The 20,112-nt window shown below is 40.1% G+C and overlaps 1 protein-coding gene across 6 annotated transcripts in view; it reads left to right on the top strand.

Moving 5' to 3' along the window:
• The first annotated feature begins 285 nt into the window (after positions 1–285).
• The window catches only part of ATP6V1C1 (ATPase H+ transporting V1 subunit C1), a 28,063-nt gene continuing 8,236 nt past the window's right edge, over positions 286–20,112 (top strand). The window contains exons 1-10 of one of the 6 annotated variants that reach the window (XM_082312033.1): positions 286–361; positions 5,674–5,856; positions 8,347–8,414; positions 10,967–11,052; positions 11,999–12,093; positions 16,284–16,375; positions 17,473–17,571; positions 17,963–18,031; positions 19,413–19,505; positions 19,594–19,687. In XM_082312033.1, coding sequence (XP_082168159.1) covers positions 5,725–5,856; positions 8,347–8,414; positions 10,967–11,052; positions 11,999–12,093; positions 16,284–16,375; positions 17,473–17,571; positions 17,963–18,031; positions 19,413–19,505; positions 19,594–19,687 — 828 coding nt within the window. In that variant the 5' untranslated portion in view covers positions 286–361; positions 5,674–5,724. Of the gene's footprint in view, positions 362–388; positions 1,022–5,673; positions 5,857–8,346; positions 8,415–10,966; positions 11,053–11,998; positions 12,094–16,283; positions 16,376–17,472; positions 17,572–17,962; positions 18,032–19,412; positions 19,506–19,593; positions 19,688–20,112 lie in introns of those variants that run through there. The other 5 variants (XM_082312037.1, XM_082312036.1, XM_082312035.1 and 2 more) reach the window with 5 other exon arrangements.

Here is a 20,112-nt window from a genome sequence, read left to right as displayed (position 1 = left end):
CTGCGGCGCCCGTGGCGGCCGCGGGAGGGTCGGCTCGGCGCCCCGAGGAGACTGGCGGTGCCCGTGACGGCGGCGGGGCCCCGGGCGAGCCCCGGCTGTGAGGTGGGGAGGAGCCAACCGGGCCCGGCCGGGCCGGGTCTCGAACCCGCGGCCCCATCGCCGCGAGCGCCCCGAGCGGACCTGTCAGTCACTGCGCCGCTGCGTCACACCTCCTCCCCCGGCCCGGCCCCGCCCTGCCGCTCCGCCGTCTCGTGACCGGCGCTGCGGCGGCGTCAGCTGACCCGGCGCCTCACGTGACCCGCCGGCGGTTGTGCGGGTGGCGCGCGGCTGCGGCTGCCGGCGGGGCATGGAACAGTGACGGGTAAAGGCCGTTGGGAGCCGCCGCCGGCGGGGCCCGGGCCCGGGCTGCGGAGGGAGGAGGAGGAGAGGGCTTGGGCCGAGCCGCGACGCGCTCCGAGCGGCTAACGCAGCGCTCCGGCCTTCCCCCGGCGGCGGCCCGCGCTGGGCCTGGCCTGAAGGGCAGCGCCGGCGGTACCGCGGGGGCCCGCCCACCGCCGCGTCCCTCAGAGGCGCTGCCGGGCGCCGGGGCTGCCCTGCCGCCGCTCTGCCGGGCTCCCGGGAGTCAGGTAGCCGCTGTGGGGTTTTTATCTCGCGGAAGGCGAAGTGAAAGCGCGGTCCCGGCAGCCTGCGCCGGTGGCTGCCGGGGCAGCTGCTGCCTGCTCGGGTTGTGGGAGCTGTCATCTAATCCCGGTCATCCAGATCAGCGGCTCTGGGGAGAGTAAAGCCAGCTCCGCCGCCCCGTGCGCCAGCCCCAGATTGCCTCCGCACAAGGCATGTGAACTCTCCGTTGTGAAATCTTCCCGGGCGTAGCTCTGGCTTCCTCATTGTGGCTGCCTCTGTTTATGAAATGTGGAGGCAGTGAAGGCCAAACATCAAGCGTCAGAAGTGATTTCTGAGAGGGAGCTTGAAGAAATAACATGCCGGGGGCTTAGTGCTGGATGTTGGGAGACTTCTAAGTCACGTTAGTAAATTGAGCTTTCCTGTTGCGCTGAATAGGGAAGAAGAAACAATTGCACCCTCCCCCTAGCCCTGTTGTTTTTGAAAAATGCAATGCAAAGTGTCTTAGTTGAGATTGTTTCGACATTGCTATATGTGTTTCCAGCTACAGTATTGAAATAGCTGTTTAGTGGTTTTATTGCTTAGATTATAGTATAGTGCATGAAAGATCTTTCTTTGGAAGTCCTTTTTTCTCTTACTGTCCACTTTCATAATAACATAGAAATTAAGCAGTATAAATTACGGGCAGTAATGCAAAATACATTTTAAATAATATATCAAACTTACTTTGGGCATTAAGAGTAGTTAGGGCTCAAAACCAGCACAGCTTCAAGGAAGGCTTCAAGGGATGAAATATTTCAAGCATTTTATAGATGAGTTGTGCTTATCTGACTAGCAGAATATCTTGACAATGTGTTTGTTACTTAAGTCTCGTTGTAACAGGACGTGGAAGACGATTACACTTTGAAGTTATGTTGCGAGTATGCTTGTGAGATGAGTGTCAATGATGTCTCTCAATGAGATGCTGCTCAGAGAAAAGCATGTTCTAATGAATTTCTAGTATTAAGCCCTTGAAAGCGAGAACTTGCATTCTTTGTGAGTACTAAACAAGATAAAGATGGGTCAAAGCACTGCTGGTCTTGCAAGATTAAGGTTTGGGGTTATTTTTGAGATACTGACAGTTTGGTCGATCAGTATTAAAATAGTAATTTCATGATGCGTAGAATTGTAAATATCAAGGTAGCTAGCTTAATGCCATATGTAATCTTGGAATTTCAGAACCTGTTCCTCGAAGTCCTGAACTTTGCTTCAGCATGGTCTATAGAGAGATTCTTGTATAAACTTTGATTCTTTTTTTCCTGACTTTTTTTTTGTCAGTTGTATAGCAAACACTTTTTGCTGAAGTTCACCAGAAAATACTTACAACAACATCTCAGAAGCAGCTTCACTCCTTAGTGGGTGGCTTTACCCATATTCAGCTGAACTAGGACCATAGTTTCTACTCTCTTAACATCATAGTGCAGTAGGGTACTGAATGGACAATGTTTAGGAAAAAACCACCATCTTGAATGCATTAGCTTGATTAACTATACTTGTGCTATAGTATTGAATGTTTTTAAATTGATAGATTTATGTGTTGTAGACAATTCCATTTATGGATGCAGATATCCATTTATAAATATTTATTCTCTTAAGAGCATACCTCAGAAACAATTGAAATCTCAAGGCAGACTATATACCATTATTTGCAGATCAAAAGAATAAAATAACAGTTTACTAAAAAATACCTATCAATGTACTTAGAAGATTTGAACACTTGGTATTTCCTGCTTTATTTTGTGGTCCTTCTCTTTAAATTTCATGGCATTCATTTTACAGTGGGTCAGTATGTATTTTTTGGCTGACTAGCATTTGTTTCTGTTTTTCATACCATTCTGTAGCCCTTCTCCTTTCTCCACTTCTTGTTCGTTATTCCCCATAGTTCGGATTTCAAACTCTATCCCCCCTCACATAAAACAGACATACAAACAAGCGTTTAAAACTCTTCTACCAAACTTTTTTTCCTTGTATGTATTTAAAAATACCTCTATTTGAATAGATGCTTGAAATGGAGAATCATCTTACTTCCCATGGCTATTGGAAATGGAACAGAGCTTCAGGAAAACCAACAACACAGACAAAAACAGGGAGGGAGGGAGGAAGGGAGGGAAGTCCTAGCTTAATGATTCCTGGGAGCTGCAACTGTTCCACCTGTGCCTTTTCACTCTGAGCAGTAGAAAAAGACCTTAGTTATTCAGTTGAACAATCCATTTTTGCCTCTGATATTTAGGAATCATGAAGTGCTCTAGTTCAGTGGTTTTTAATCATGAAAAAAGATTTGCTGCAAGTCTGTCAGGTGTTTGTAACTTCAGGCTTGTTTATGGTAGACTTGTAGTCATAATATGAAGTCTGAAGAGTTGGTCTTTGAAAACTAACTTCAAAAAAATTGGAAAACTTTACTTATTGAAAGCAATTATTCTTTGCAATGGTCTATTAAAGATTTTTTTTTTTTTTCCCTAGGAAAAGATGTTTAGATTTTTAATGGTGAGCTGATTTTCCCAATCTGTAGTGCAGGGAATGAGACCGTGTCATTGTAAACATGTAACTGTTTCCTTAGATGATATAATCTCTGGAAACTTTATACATATTCTTTAAGGGCTATTTATGTTTTAGTGGAAAACATGAGAATGCAGTGTTCCATCCATTTTACCGAATAGGAGCCTGGATTTCTATGTTATGGCTCTTCTGTCTTTTACTTGGATATTTGCACGCTGCTGCTGCCTGAAGTAGTTCCTCTTATTTATCCAATGTTCGTTCCAAAGCCACTTCTAGTCCTAGTGTAGCAAAATACAAACAAAAACCAATTTAAGGCTTAAATACTTTGAGTATGTATGTCAGCTGTAGTGGTGTCTCCCTGCGTGGGTGAAGTTTACTGTAAACTTGGCCATGTCTTTTATAGGGCCGCGGTTCAGTGAAGTGTAGGAAAACATCATGTGCAATGGATTCACTGACTTTGGCATGTGTTAAGGAAGATAATGCATCAAAGTAGTCTGAATAAGAGGAAATTTTGTCTTGTTCCAAATTGTTGATAATTAGTAGACCTCACGTGAAGACCCAGTATGTGAGATCATCTGGTTAGTGCTTCCCTAAACAAAGAAGTCCTGTAACATGCTATGTTAATAGTGGTGATGACTGATGTTGCTTTAATTTTTCATGATACCTCCTGGTACCAAAATCATCAGTATGGTATGACCAAGGATTGTTACAGTATGTGCTTTTGAGCATGAGGGGCCAGTGGTGCCTGAGGGGCTGTTGGCATGGGTTTCAGCCCCCTCTCTGATTCTATTCTCAGGGACCTCCCCCCAGCAGTCAAGGCCACAGCATGGTGGGGGAAGTAGACCCAGGCTTTTCACCTGTCCTCCTCAGAGATAGGACCCCTTTTCTCATCCATACTATTTCCAGGAGCAAAGAACTCCTTATCCCTTCTCCTTCTAACCTGCTTTGGCAACTTGTTAGGGGAGAAGAGAGAGTAGTGCCAGTGAGTAGAGCACAGATCACTTCCAGGTCCTCGACTTTCTGCTGTTGAAGAAAACCAGCCGTGCAGGTGCATGGCCCCAGCACAGGAGGGTGCCCAGAACTGGGCTGGGTCAGGCCGGACAAGCTTGTGTGGAGTGGGACATGTGTCTGGTCTTGTAAACATTCTGATTTCTCAAATACCTCTGCCCACCTCGGCATTGTCTGTATTTAGGATAATAGCACTGCTGTGCTACTACCTGGTAATGGCGTGTCAGACATCACGGAGCGTGCAGTATCAAGAGCCTCGATAACGGGATGTCATCATCTCTTATTATAAACAAGGCCCCTTAATTGAAGGAGGATGGCTGTTATGCCAGTGACAAGATGTGCGTCATGATATTAATTTAATGGTTGGTGAACTTTCTTCAGCTTTAGGCTTCCTGAGTAGCTGAACAAAAGAATCAGCTAACAGGCCTGCCTTTAGCTCATCTCTAACTTCAACACCCTTGATAACTTGTTGACCCTAGAATGATTACACAGATGAAAGGCCTATACGTGTTGTTTTGGGCAAAGTTTGCTACTGTGTATTCATTCTTACAATTACAATATTTGATTCTCTCTCAAGAAAAAAAATTGAGTGCTGTAGTCTGTGCTCATTATGAAATGTAGGTTAGTCTTCACTCTTTCAAAGCTGCTACAGAAGACATTGCAAATGTCAAAACATGACATTTAGATTCTGTCAAGGTACGATTTGATTTTGTTCTTCACTCCCTTATTAAAAAAATCAAGTAACTCTCAACCAGCTTGTTCTGTTTCTTATTGACAGAAGGACGTATCTGTTCTTAACTTCTTGAGGTCGTTTGCAAAGTGGCTCAACATAATTTGTATTTAGTACCGATACTCTCTTGGCTAATGCCAATATGTGTAACATTATTGAAGGTCTGCAATGACAACAGAGATACCAAGACTAGAAAGTGTCCTCCTTTTTGCTGCAATTTTTAGCTGCCAGGAGAACCTTCTTTGCTTGAAAGAATAAACTAAAGTTTATTGGATTTAAATATTTTTTAGGCGTTTACTCACTTTAAAACAGCGTCTTAATCTGAAAAGCGATTAGAAAAGCTATAATGTCAGAGTTGAAATTTGTGGGTTTTTTCTCTTATGTGTTCAGAAAAAGTTGTCTGTACAGATGCTGGAAAAAATATACAGCTGTGAAAATATGATTTGGGTCCTGTTTTACTGATTTGTTTTCATTTAGATTGTTTTCTTATAATTTTTTGTGGAATTGCAGTTGAAAGATGCTAATGTTGCAAACTCAGCCCACTTTAACTTGCAGGATGGGTAGTTTAAAAAGACTTTCCAACAGGGCAAATGTGATTTGAAAGATAGGAAAAAATGAATTTGGAACCATGTGATGCTCTTGGTAAAATCTCTTACAGCGGCTGGAACTGCTCTTTAGTAACATGGAATGAGATGTTTTTCTTCAGGCAAAGCTTTGAATCCTGAACTAATGGCAGATATTCTTTCTCCCCCCCTCTCCCCGCCTCGCTTCCCTTCTACTAGCATCTTGCCTCCATCTTCAGAAGCAGAAAGTGTCAAGATAAAGACACAAAAATGACCGAGTTTTGGCTGATTTCTGCTCCTGGGGAAAAAACCTGTCAACAGACATGGGAGAAACTACATGCAGCAACTACAAAAAATAACAATCTTTCTACTAATTCAAAGTTCAATATTCCAGACTTGAAGGTATGTAAGCCCCATTTCATGTCCTAATAACTATGTTTGGTTTGCATCATCTTTGTTTCTTTAGACTAAAACTGTAGATGGGGAATACTTGCAGACTTTTTAGAAAGAACAGCTGACTTTTTGATGATTATGTGTGGATCTAAAAAATAATTTAGACAACAATTATCTTTTTTCTGAAATTTGAAGTTAAAAATTCTTTACTCTGTAAGTTTAAAGGTTCAGCAAGCTGCATTCTTTCAGCTAATACAGCAATTTTTCCAGGGACAGTAGTCATACTGCTAGCAGGTAGCTGGAGATGAAAATCAGAGGGAAAATGGGGACTTGTGATCTGAGTATTCAGATGATATGGTTTCCTTTGATGGTTTTCTGTTGGTTTTTTTTTGTTTGGTTGGTTTTTTTTTTTTTTTTTTTTTACTTCTGAACTGTCTGCTAATCCTTTTCTGGCTGAGATGTAGTGAAAAGGTTCATTTAAAATACAGGGGTTGATCAAACAGCTGCTGCCTTTTCTCTGTCCAGAAGTAACATTCTTCTGTTAGAGTAGTGGTTGTTGCTGGCTGAGCACGCCAGTGTGACCTGCTGATGTGTGTTACAGAAAATGGGAAGGAGACTGTTTGAACTATTACTGTGAGAAGCAGTTTCTCTTGGTTACGATTATCAGGGTATGGAAAAGTTTTGAGCCAGTGTATTCATTAGGAAAAGGTCTATCCTAACACATGAATGTTTCTTCAACAAGAAGAATTGTGAGCTCAGTTTAACTGAGTGAAAGCTCATCAAAGCATATTAAAATGAAGAGGAAAAATTGCCACCAACCTCTGTCTACAGAATGGATCAAGTTCAGGTGGCGTGATGCCTTGTTCTTCACTTCAGTGTCTTTTAAGAGGATCTTCTTCTTCACTTCAGTGTCTTTTAAGAGGATCTTCTTCTTCACTTCAGTGTGTCTTTTAAGAGGATCTTCCAACTGCCATAATATACTTTCACATTTAGGCTGTCCTGAGTTATTTCAAGAGATATACTAGTAGAGGTAGGAAGAGGGGCTACAACAAATGTCTGTCTTTTCCCAGGAGATCCTTGGACATGAGTCAGGATGCCTTTCAAACTGTAGGGTGCCTGCGACATTTAGAAAAGTTATCACTGAAAAACTGATGTGGCCCATTAGGGTTGTAAACGATTGCTTTTATTTCTACTCTACTTCCTAAAAGGGGCAGAAGCTGAGTATACTTTATATACAATGGGAAATAGTCTGACTTCTGTGGACCTGGTAAAACTGTTTAAGGAGTGAGATCCTGTAGTTAAAATTGTTTCAATGAATGATGTAGTCTCCACTGAACAGCAGCCTTTTTGCTTAAAGGCTTACTTGTCCTGTGGCTTGCAAGTGACTAGTCAGAACATTAGCTTCTTTATTCTGCATGTAGCTCAGAAGAAGGCGGGGCATGGAAAGTGATTTGGTTGTGATGTCACTTAAGTAGTTATACTCCTTTTTGCTTCAAGGCTAAAGAGAACAGGAATTGTGTAAAGTTGAGTAGTCAAATATGTAGAACAAAGATGTTAGACTAAAAATAATGTTACTAGCATCTTGACTAGACAGAAGGTTCACTTATACCTAATAATATTTCAGCAAGAAATGTAAACTGGTAGCTAAAATATTAAAGATAAGAGTCATCTTTCTGGAGGTATCTCCTACTTTCATTGAACAGAATGAACAAATATGTGAGTACTTGAAGAGAGAACCAAAGAAACACTGATATTATATGACCTATTTAAAAACAATCACCCTTTGGCTCTTTAACTTGAGCATAGCTATACTGTTTTTAGACTTTTTGATGTCTTGGACCCATTTGAGACTTGTTTATGAAAGAACTAAACAGACTATTTTACTGTGCTGTCATTTTCATGTTTGAATTATACAGTCTGAAATGGGAAGTGTCATCCCTGGCCCCAGAGAGGTATATGTATTGCTCTAGATCATTACATGAAATTAGGGTGAAAAGAGTGAAAGCTTGTAGATGAGCTAGATACTCCATTACTTCAGAAGCAAAAAGTCCAGACTCTTGCCAGTCTGACTGCTGCAGTACTCTTGTATCTTTAAAGTTTTCAATGTTCTGGTTGCCTCCAGTACTGAGATACCTGGTTACAGAAATTTCAGATTTGATCTATAGTAGTAAATCAAATGCTGAAGCAAGTGACTTGGAAATGTAGGCAATTCATAATGTTAAAGTTGTTTTAACATGTTTTGGATGGCTGGAATGCAGGACTGAAAGTGTGCACCAAACTAGAGTGAGTTAGATCTGATACAGTGGTGCTTTAGGGGTATCTTGAGCAAATGAAACACAGTATGACTTTGTTAAATCAACAAGTCTGAAATCTTAGAGTACAGTATTTTATGTAGTTCCGCAAAGCTACCTGTCCAGGAGACTTAGCTTTTATTGTTATTTGGTTTTATCTTTCTATGTTTATATACAATTGCTAATGCATTTTGATCTTTCTTTCTAGGTTGGCACACTGGATGTTTTGGTTGGTTTGTCAGATGAGCTGGCTAAACTGGATGCGTTTGTGGAGAGGTAAGTTTATTTTTAGTAGCATGCAAAATATTAGAATAATGATGTGATGGCTTGCTGAGTCCTAATAATACACAGGTTATTTCCAGCTTTTTTTGTTTCGTAGTGATCCTCTGCAGGCAGTCAGCAAGCTAAGATTTCAGAGGGTTAAATTGCTGTTTTTCCTAGTATCTGTACTTGCAAAAAAAAAAAAAAATCTGAACTTGTGGAATAGTGGAACATTATGCATTGATGAAGGATGGTTCTCAGTGTTGTAGTAGTGCTGCTGGGTCCTGGAGAACTGTTAAGAGTTGAGCCTGACAACTGCAGGAAGTAATGATGAAACGGAGTGAAAACTGTTCTTTTAGCAAGTTAGAGTACTATTTACAGACTTTGAGAAGGTAACAACATTGTTTCCTAATCCACAGAGATGATTAAACAGCATTAATATTAAAATGCAAAATCTATTCATTTTGAAGAAACTAATGGTCCTTTGAAAGTGATTTTGAGCAAATGTAACAATTTCATAGAATCATTAAGGTTGGAAAAGACCCTTAAGATCGAGTCCAACCGTTAACCTAACACTGCCAAGTCCACCACTAAACCATGTCCTCAAGCACCATATCTACTCGTCTTTTAAATACCTCCAGGGATGGAGACTCAACCACTTCCCTGGGCAGCCTGTTCCAATGCCTGACTACCCTTTCGGTGAAGAAGTTTTTCCTAATATCCAACCTAAACTTCCCCTGACGCAGCTTGAGGCCATTTCCTCTCATCCTATCGCTTGTTACTAGGGAGAAGAGACCGACCCCCACCTCGCTACAGCCTCCTTTCAGGTAGTTGTAGAGAGCGATAATGTCTCCCCTCAGCCTCGTCTTCTCCAGACTAAACAACCCCAGCTCCCTCAGCCGCTCCTCATAAGACTTGTGCTCCAGACCCTTCACCAGCTTCGTTGCCCTCCTCTGGACACGCTCCAGCACCTCCATGTCCTTCTGGTAGTGAGGGGCCCAAAACTGAACACAGTACTCGAGGTGTGGCCTCACCAGTAGCGAGTACGGGGGCACGATCACCTCCCTGGTCCTGCTGGCCACACTATTCCTGATACAAGCCAGGATGCCATTGGCCCTCTTGGCCACCTGGGCACACTGCTGGCTCATGTTCAGGTGGCTGTCAGCCAACACTTCCAGGTCCTTTTCCTCCAGGCAGCTCTCCAGCCACTCCTCCCCCAGCCTGTAGCGTTGCATGGGGTTGTTGTGACCCAAGTGCAGGACCTGGCACTGAGCCTTGTTGAATCTCATACAGTTGGCCTTGGCCCATCGATCCAGCCTGTCCAGGTCCCTCTGCAGGGCCTTCCTACCCTCCAGCAGATCGACATTTCCACCCAACTTGGTGTCATCTGCAAACTTACTGAGGGTGCACTCGATCCCCTCATCCAGATCATCAGTGAAGATATTGAACAGGACCGGCCCCAGTACTGAGCCCTGGGGAACATCACTCGTGACCGGCCGCCGGCTGGATTTGACTCCGTTCACCACCACTCTCTGGGCTCGGCCGTCCAGCCAGTTTTTAGCCCAGCGCAGAGTGCGCCCATCCAAGCCATGAGCAGCCAGCTTCTCCAGGAGAATGCTGTGGGAGACAGTGTCAAAGGCCTTACTAAAGTCCAAGTAGACAACATCCACAGCCTTCCCCTCATCCACTAAGCGGGTCACCTTGTCATAGAAGGAGACCAGGTTATTGAAGCAGGACCTCCCTTTCATAAACCCATGCTGGCTGAGCCTGATCCCCCGGTTGTCCCGCACTTGCTGTATAATAGCACTCAAGATGATCTGCTCCATGACCTTCCCCGGCACCGAGGTCAGGCTGACAGGCCAGTAGTTCCCTGGATCCTCCTTCCGACCCTTCTTGTAGGTGGGTGTCACAATACCCATGTTCACAATGTTCACGTAACCAGAACTTGTGGAGCCATCTTCTGTTTCAAGGAGAGAAGTTTTAAGTAGTTGTTTTTAAATAGAAAAGGAAACTATTTGGTATGGCACATGTGAGTAATATTAAACATAGCTTTTCTAGTGAGGGGGCAGGTCTTGAGTGTGAGAGCTCATGAGGGCTTAGGGCTGGGGTTTCTCCATAGCTCTTTGGTTATCTTTGGTGTTTCATCATCATCGTTGCCTTGTGTTTAATTTGGATTATTGATGATTTCTGCCTCACTATATTTTTAGAAAGGGGATAGGATTTTGAAAGTACCACAGACTTCAAAAAAAGATGGCAATACAGTGAGGTTACACCTGAAGTCAACTCCTGTTACCTGGAGGCGAGGGAAGTAGCCTCTCCTTGTTGAGAACTGATGAGTAGCAACACTAGAGAAGGATTCAAATAAAGTTCTGGCATGTGTTTCAGAAGTTGGTCTCCTTCAGATACTGCGCCCAGTTTGTGGTCTTGGAAGACTTCTATGTAAAGCAATCAACTCTTCCTTTTTTGATCCAATCTCAAGCAATTTCAGATCAGTTTCATAAATGGTATTTCTCAAAATGGCAGTGTTTTTCATTCTTTTTTTCCTATCTTTATCTTTCGTTTTTCAGTGTTGTAAAGAAAGTGGCCCAGTATATGGCTGATGTTCTAGAAGACAGTAAAGATAAAGTTCAGGAGAATCTTCTGGCTAATGGAGGTAAAGTGTTAACCACGATGTGTGCATCCTAAAAGTGTAGGAGGGAAGGCAATGATCCTGAAACATACTGAATGCTGGTTCTCTGTATGACATTCTGAAAGCTTAGTTTAGATATGGAAGTACTTTTTTCCATGAGTCACTTGCCCTGACACAAATTAAAGGATCCAGAATGGCAAGAAATTAGATCTACATGTTAAATACTCACTTACAGAAGCCTTTTGATCCTCTAGGCCTGTATTTTGTTATCACTGGTCGCTGGTGGAACATAAAAAGTACTGTTACTGATCACTGTAAACGTTCTTTGTACTAGTCTGTCGTCTGAATGGGTAAGATTTTATGTAAGCTATGCTGGAATACTCAGTTGTTCCCAAATTGTCCATTTTATTATAGTAAAGAGTTGTACTGGTCTCTAAATCAATATTTTGTTTTCAAAGCTGTTTCATAAAATATAACACAGCTTGTATTGATGCAGGAGAGGCTAATATGAGTGGATGAACATGAAGACAAGTGCAGCAGTCCTAATTAACACAGCTATTCTTAGATAGGGGCTTAGAGTAGTCTCTCATAGATAGCTTTACAAAACTGTTGCTTCAGGTGAGCCACATAATCTTTGCTCCCTTCTTTCCCATCATTACCCTCCCTTCTCCCACCCATTTCTCACACAAAGCAAAAAATAGTTGGTCTTGTCTGTACTTCTTCAGCCATCGTTGACTTAGTAGTAAATATCATTTAGGGTCTACAGAGGTGGAGAAACCAATATCTGAAGGCAGAGGTCACAAATAAATTGCAACTTGATTGTTTTCAGATTTCTTAAGCAACAGGGTCCACACATGTGAAGGTCCACAAACAGTCTGTTACAGTACTCTTCTGTTACAGCAATCCTACATGGAATATACATCAGTCTTTTTATTGTCTATCTTAACAAAGTTCTTCTTTAAAATTTTAGTTGACTTGGTCACCTATATAACAAGGTTCCAGTGGGATATGGCCAAATACCCAATTAAGCAATCCTTGAAGAATATTTCAGAAATTATTGCAAAGGTAAGGTGATTTGTTTTATAAAACTTTCCGACTTGAACTTGAGATATTTACGCACAAAACTTGGTACTCAAAGCTATTTGTTTATTTTTGTTAGCTTCATGGAACTTTGATAACAATAGTAGCGAACCTGGTAGCAGTGTCTGTGTTTTAGTAACCAAAGAAGTCTGTTAGGATGAGGATAGTATTTGGAGAGTGCTTCCTGAAGGCCATCATGCTGTTTTTGCTGATTTTTTTTCTTCCTAAGACCGCTGAGTTAACAAATAAATAGCTAGAAAATTATGTTGCTTACATTTAAATTTTGCTGTACTGGCATGCCGTTTGCCTGATGTTCTCAAACTTTGTGGGCTATTAGCAGTGAACCAGGGAACTTATTTACCTTCTGAAAGCTATGGCACTCAGATGTGAGGGGAAAAATAACCCTTCAATGTTAGATGCAAGGAAAGCTCATTTGAATGTTGTCATGGGTTTTCCCCCTGTCTTTACCTTGGTAAAGTTTTTCACACTTTGGGGATTTCATTTGGTTTGTACTTGCTGTGAGCATACATAGGGTCCTCAGCAGTGACTTGCTTTATTCAAACAGTGAAAGAGTTCTCTGTAAGCTACCCTCGCTTTAATACCTTCGCAGCTTTTTCAGGTTTTTTCTTTTCTGTTTTCTGTAATCTGCAGACTGGGTCTTGGAGGTATCTCTGTCAATAAAATACATAACCTGGAAAAGAGAAGCAGCTGCTCCGGGTACATATAGAAATAGTCTTTGGTGATGCATATGTGGGAACTGTAATCAGGGTGGGGATGGGGGTAAATGCTGGCAGACTCATGGTTTGCTGTAGCTGCAGATTCTCTAGACATTAGTTTCTTTCATGAAACTATTAGTTTAAAATTTTTGCGGAGATCACAAAAATCTTAATATATGGTACATAGCTGACTGAGAATGCAACTAACGCTTTCATTTTGGTGTTTTCTTTGGGGCTATCACTGCATTTTGAATTTACTCCACAAATTACACTCAGTAACTATTCCTGGAAGACATCTGTAGTGTGGAGTTTTGTTGGAAGAAGACTGACTGCCTTATGACTCTTAAGATTTGCACATTAAAAATATCCCACAGACACAAAATAATAATCTCAATATCTGACACTACTTAAGTACATAAGCTTTTGCGTCTTCAGAAGAAGGTATCAGAATGAAGCATTCAGCTGTTTATAGCAGCTCCTTGGCAGGTACAGGCATGAAGTTTAAGTTGGGAGAAGAGGAACTTGGTGGGGAAAGAGGGATAGAGAGAACATAAGAAGACAGGGTGAAGTGGTTTCTACAAGTCTTATCAAGGAAGTGGTTCTTGAAAAAGTTCCTTTCCTTTGGTTTGGCCTTAAAATAGGAGTGAAAGTTACTGAATTAAAAAGGAAAAAAAAAAAACAAACCACCTCTTTAACTGTGTTATGTCTCATTTTTGGAACTTACCTGTTGCCATAGTATAGTACTTGTTTTTGTAGCAATTAAGTTTGTTGAAAAAGCAACAGAGAACATGAAGGGATATGCCCTTTATTGAAATATTATGAAGGGTTCAGTGCATGTTATCCTGTGTCCTGGAGTTTGCTAGATAAATTATCCGCTCGCAGTAAAGTTTTACTCCAGAAACCAAACTTTAAATTAAATAACTGACTGACTTACATTTTTCATCTAATTTAGGGACCTCATTGAGTTATTAGACTGGATACTAAATGCAGAGAAACAGGTCTGCTGGAGGTCAGCCTGAATGATCCTGTTGAGGGTTTCCATTTCTCTGCATGTTTAGCTGTACGTGTCTTCTATAGGGGCAGCTTCAGGGACACTTGTGTAATAAATCTACTTTCAAATAGTTTAAAAAATGCTTTCAGTTGCGAGCCACAGATGTATGTCCATGAAGTGGAGAAGAGAAGGAAGGTGACTGAAATCGCCTTACGTTCTTGTAGAAGTATTGCCTAGGAGATAATATCACAGGATTTGAAGCAGTTTTGTCCCAAGGCAAAAAGAGTCCTGATGTAGTTAAAATCTTCACTTTGGCATGTGATTAACATGAAGATACAAGAAAATTGATAGAGCTACATTCATTAAAATCTGTGAAGCCTCTTGACATGTTGATGTTAAAATAACTTGAAAAGCTTTTCAGATCATGACATGCTACTTTTCCTGTATGGTTTTATATCCTCCTCACTCACTATAGCAGCAGATTCTGATGTCTGCCACAATGAGAGTAATGGCAACTGCAGTGGGGAGTTTGTCAGTTGAGGAAAAGTTATAGCAGTGTTGGAAACATTTAAAATAAAAGGAAATCTACTGAAACTATCCATCAATTTTTTTCAGCTTTTAACTTTCAGAAGTATGGTGAACCCCAGTGTTACAGGTTACATCAATCAAAGAATTTAAATAACCTTAAATACTCATCTGTTTAAAAAGTATATTGTCGTCTTTTCAGAGTATTTTGTCTAAAGCATTGCGGTATCTTTAAAGGTGCAAGCCGTCAACATGTTGCCAAATGAAACAGCCAGAATGTTCAGGCTTTTAATGATTTCTTCCTGCTACAGACAAGTGAACTTGTGTGTTACCATAAACAAGGCCGCTATATAACTAAGTGACGTTGCTTTTAAGAGAGATTTATTTTGTGGAAATAAAATCATATCTGGATCCCCAAGCTGAAGTGATGTATGCAAACAAAATGTTTTGTCAACAGTCTAAGCCCAAATAAAGGGAGAGTCCCTTGTCCGTGTCCCTTGACCGGATACTTGTCCCTGGGAATTTTTATGTGCTCGTACCTACGTACCATAGTGAGGAAGCAGTGAAGGAGGGAGTAGGCACCATTACAATGCCAGACCAATAGTGTTCCACATTCTTTCAGTTAGCCAACTAAGTGTATTGAGTTTTAAAATACTTCCTTGTATAGGGTGTATGCTGATAGGAGTATGATTGGATGTTTAAGATCTACTAATTGCTTAATTTGTTTTATGTTCTTCCACTTGCTGCCAAGATAGCTAGCTGGGAATGAATAATTTTTGGTAATCATTCTAATTAATCCTGGAGGATGGATTTGAGAAAGATGGCTTACTTGAGCAGCAATGGCAAGCTGAATGTGAGAGTCTGAGTCTAAACAGTAAAATAGTTGGAACTTTGATATGAAAGTTTGAAAGATGATTGAAGGCTGCCAGTGGTATTAAACATAGAATGCTGCTTCTACTTGATTCGACAGATATACTTATTGTCTGAAATAAATTGGATTCAAGTCTGAAATACTGTTTATCTGTCTACCCTGGAACTGGCCCTGTGCAACTTCAGACATTCCAAAATACATAAGTTTTTACTAAATGAAGAAAAGTCTCTATGAAAGAGATTTTTCTTTATAGTTGTAAGCCACTGCCAATGTAAAACAGCAGCATAAAAGATGGCTTTGTGAAGGGAGATGGTGATATAATTTATTGTGTTTTCCTTTGCAAACATACAGAATGGGAAATAGCTTTGTTGGGGGAAAAAAAGACATAAAATAATATTTAATATTTATTATTAGTGATAATATTTAGAACTGTAAATAGTAACAGCCATTTGGAATCGGGCAGATGATGCATTTAGTTGATATTCTGTCTTTGAGTGACCAAGGCTGTTTATCTCAAGGAAAGGTAAAAATTGCAAATTCAGTGCAACAGAGTCACCTTTTAAGCCGTAGATGATGCAAAGCATTAATGCTTTGGGTTACTTAATTTTTGATGTGCTACTCAAAACTGTACCATCATTCTTGTCACTGAAACTCTAATGAGGGAAAAGTGTACTGAGAAGTGAGGTAACAGCTTGAGGAAATGATACCCAGTGTTCTCAAGTGTACTTCTATCACAGTAGGGAGGTAAACTTCAAATGATCTCTCCTGTCAGCTGAGATGGAGGGTGGTAGCCTCAAGGTGATGGAGTAATGATCAGCGGGATGCAGTAGCACGTCCAGTTGATACCAGAAGATGTGTAACTTTTATTATTGGCTGATTTTCCTTTGAAGGAATTCTAACTCAGAGTTTTCTGAGTTTTGAGTAAAGTTTGTCAAGCACTAGAGACATAAACTTCTTAACTTGTGTATTTTTCATTAAGTTCTTGTTGGCAGAACTAAGCTTTGAAATTGAGAAATCATTTAAAAACTGTTCTAGTTCTCTAGACACTGTTCCTTTTCTTTTTATCTTTAAGGGAGTAAACCAGATTGACAATGATCTGAAAGCAAGAGCCTCTGCATACAATAATCTGAAAGGGAATCTTCAGAATTTGGAAAGAAAGAACGCGTAAGTGACATTGTTTTTTGCTAATGTAGCACAGGAAAGCTATCTAACAATGAAAACTTAGTAATGTGTGAAGAGATACAGGCTCTAAGCTTAATGTATTTTTGAGGTGTTTATCAATCTTGAATAGCAGCTGTCATAAAAGAACACTTATTTCCAGCTGACTTGATGGTAATAGCTCACTTGTGATTGATAAGCAATTATGAAATACACAAAAGCGTGTACAAATAGTATAAGTTGCTGGAGCTTTTGAGAGAAGCTTGCTGTTAAAGTACTAACACTGCTGCTCAGGTGTCTGTCTAAACAAGGAAGTCTTTCCCTTCACTCCAATTTATGCTTTAAGCATATCAGTATTATGGGGTTTCTTCCCTCAAAATTAACCAGCAGAAAGAAAGCTGTTGCATACATGTAGATAATAAATTAAACAAGGACTCTGTGCTGTCTTGTCATGTACATGTGATGATCACCTGAAATACAGTTGAGGTACAGTAGTTCTTCTGTGCAAGTATGGTTGATTAATTTGACCCAACCCTACCATTACAGTTAATGGTACAAGCCTGCTGACTGATTCAGAACTATGGGTCATACTAATGATAGCCATTTTATGAGTGAGCCTGAAGTTCCATCTTAAGCTGTGGTAGTTTGTCAGCTAAGCCCTATTAAATCTGTGTATGTTCTTAGTCTTTTGTGAATATGAGGCGATATGCTGCTTTAAACTTTTATTGAGGTTCTGTATGTAGGTCTGTACTAGGTTAGTTGTAACTCTGAGGCTCCATATACTAGACTTCACAATTAATGGTTTTAATGGTTCTTGTGTTTTTAAATCACTTTTAAAAAGAGAACTTGGCTTCTTAAGTGTGTGAGGTATTTGGAATATGGAAATGACGCACAGCGGTGCAGCTACTGATAAAAACTTTTGGTGACTTTAGCCAGTAAGATATAAAATCCATATAAGGACATTTTGTCTGCTCTGCTAATAGTGAATGCTTAAGTAAAATATATTTTTGAAAATGTTGCACTATTAAGCACTGGAAACTGTAGTCCAGACAAATTCAATTCTTAAGCATGTATTTACTCTGGCTGTCTTTGTTTCTCTGCAGCGGAAGCTTGCTAACCAGAAGTCTTGCTGATATTGTAAAGAAAGAGGACTTTGTACTTGATTCAGAATATTTGGTCACGTTATTAGTGATTGTACCGAAGTAAGTTTATTATTTGTCCTAAGAGAAGAATAAAATAAGAAATTTAAATGAAATAATAGATCCCACAACCCTATAATACTCTAAGAAAGGACATCTGAATTTCTTTGGGGTTTTCCTGGATGAACTAAGACAAACTTTTGGATGCTTAGTAGAGGCAAATGAGCCTGTGTACCTGTATTCCATTGTTCACGAGAACTCATCATAAGGAATGCTGAGTGCTCATGAATTTCTTTAAGCAACTGGAGATGAGACGTATGTATTTCTGACAACCTACACCTGGTTTGGAAGATGTGATGATTAAATGTTTTTAACATTTTTTGGAAAAACTTGATCCATTAATCTAAGATTTTTACAGTACTAGAAGTCTAACCATAACCTGTGTATTCTCTAGGTTAAATTATAATGACTGGGTTAAGCAATATGAAACACTAGCAGAGATGGTTGTACCACGTTCCAGCAAGTAAGTTGTTAAATGCTAAATCTCTTATTTGTGTGTGCTATATTTTTTTAAATGTTCTTTATCTGTAGTGACTTTGAATTTTAAAGATTGGTGAAAAACTTGTCAGAATATCTAGCTTTATAGCTTTATCTGATGAAGCTTGATTATGTTGTAGTTGAGGAAAAATTCAAAGGATTTCTAACTCTAGGTTAACAAAGTTATTAAACTAACTTATGTGGGAATGGTAAAAGAATTGAAAAGTTCATCTAGTTCAGGTCAGGCACATTCAGCTTCAAGCTAGTACATGGTGGGGTTTAGCAACAAATATTAGCTGCTAGCCTGTAAGCTTTATGCCTGTGTTCAGAGGACTTGAAACAAGTTACGTATACTCTTTGAAAGCTGCTAAAGAATGAAGAAGTGGAAGTGTAGATGGTTTTCTTGTGTGCAAAGAAAAGTTACTTGCCTCTTTTAGGCTAACAAAGGTCCTTGGTACCAAGCTGGTGCTTGGTGTCTGTGGTGGGCAAGACTGAGGCCAGGATTTGGTAATACTGTTAAGCAATCTTGTAACCACATTGAAAATAAAGTCAACATTTAGCACAAAGCATTGCTGTGTTGTTAACTTTAACTGACAGAGTAGGGTTTTGATCAGGCAGATCTGGTAGTACCAGCTCTATGCCAGTAATAAAATCTGAACTTAATCTGGCTAAATTCAAATTTGAGTTGGATCGACTTAAGCCTAGTGGGAGATCTGCTAATGATTCTTATTTAATTACTGGGAAACCATGACCTAGGGATAGCTTAAGAAGAAGTGACTTGTTAAACTGTTGGATAATGCTTGTATTGAAGACAGTATGACACTGAGGAACAGTCTAAATCTCTTCAAGCTTTTTTCCTAAGGTGAAATCTCAAAATAAGCAGTATTGTCTTGAACTGTAAAATAGTAAATTTAGGGGTCGTCTTTACAGTCTAAGAAACACTTTTTTTTTAATCAACCTATGCCTTTTTAGTTTGTGTCCTTTTCTATTTTAAATCCATTTCTTTCTTTAAAACACACATTTCTAAGAATTCTGTAGTCCAAACTTTTCAGTGTTAAACCAGCTTTAGTTCCTTTTTCTGTAAAATAATTTTAACTTGAACAAATATCCAGACATGTATGAAGTGTTTCTGAGTGGTGAAGTCTCTGAATGTGAAATGGAAACTGCCATCCTTTAGCAACTGCTCTTACTACTTCCTTTGTAAAGTTTCAGTTACTTTCTGTATAAGGCGTTTAATTTGGGAACTAATCCTGTGTGATTATCTACATTTATGTTCTTGCCTAGTAGCGATAAAGTACAACTTAAGCTACCGTATATCAGATCTGTGGTGACTTGAACCTTATTAATTCTGACACTTTTCTGTGTAGTGTACTCTTTGAAGATCAAGATAGTTACCTTTGTAACGTCACCTTGTTCAGGAAGGCAGTGGATGACTTCAAGCATAAAGCCAGAGAATACAAGTAAGGCTTATTTCGTGTGTGTGCTGTCTCTCGTGCATTGAAGGATCTCTAGATAGCCACTTCTGATTTTATTCACTTCCAAATGCAGATTTATGGTCCGTGACTTCCAGTATAATGAAGAAGAGATGAAAGCGGATAAAGAAGAAATGAATAGGCTGTCAACTGACAAGAAGAAACAGTTTGTAAGTCTGTATAAACTAGTCATTATAGAAACATGAGGCATCTAAGACTTGTTATTGCTACATAACAATTTCATGAACTTGTGATTCTGAGAAAGCATTGCAAGGATGACATGACGTAGTCAGCTTGCCACCCAGCTAATCTGCTCAGGGATAAATGAGTTTCCTGTAGCACAAATGCTCCTCGCTGTGTTGAACCAAGTGCTGATATTGCAGCTGACAATATATGAAGTTTGAAAATGGGCAAGCATTTGAATGAAATAATCAGATATTACTAAAATGATCATTAATATAGCTAGCCCACGGCAGCTGACATGGTGTACTGAAGAGACAACAGAAGTCTCATTAAATTTCTCTTTATTTAGTATTGAAACACCCTTGAGCCATTATGTCCATAGTGAACTCTGCCTTTAAGTTGTCTTTATTAT

The sequence above is a fragment of the Platalea leucorodia genome (assembly GCF_965183815.1).
Source record: "Platalea leucorodia genome assembly, chromosome: 1".
Lineage (NCBI taxonomy): Eukaryota > Metazoa > Chordata > Aves > Pelecaniformes > Threskiornithidae > Platalea > Platalea leucorodia.
The sequence above is the reverse complement of the archived record's forward strand: the minus strand, read 5'-3'. Positions and strand labels throughout refer to the sequence as shown.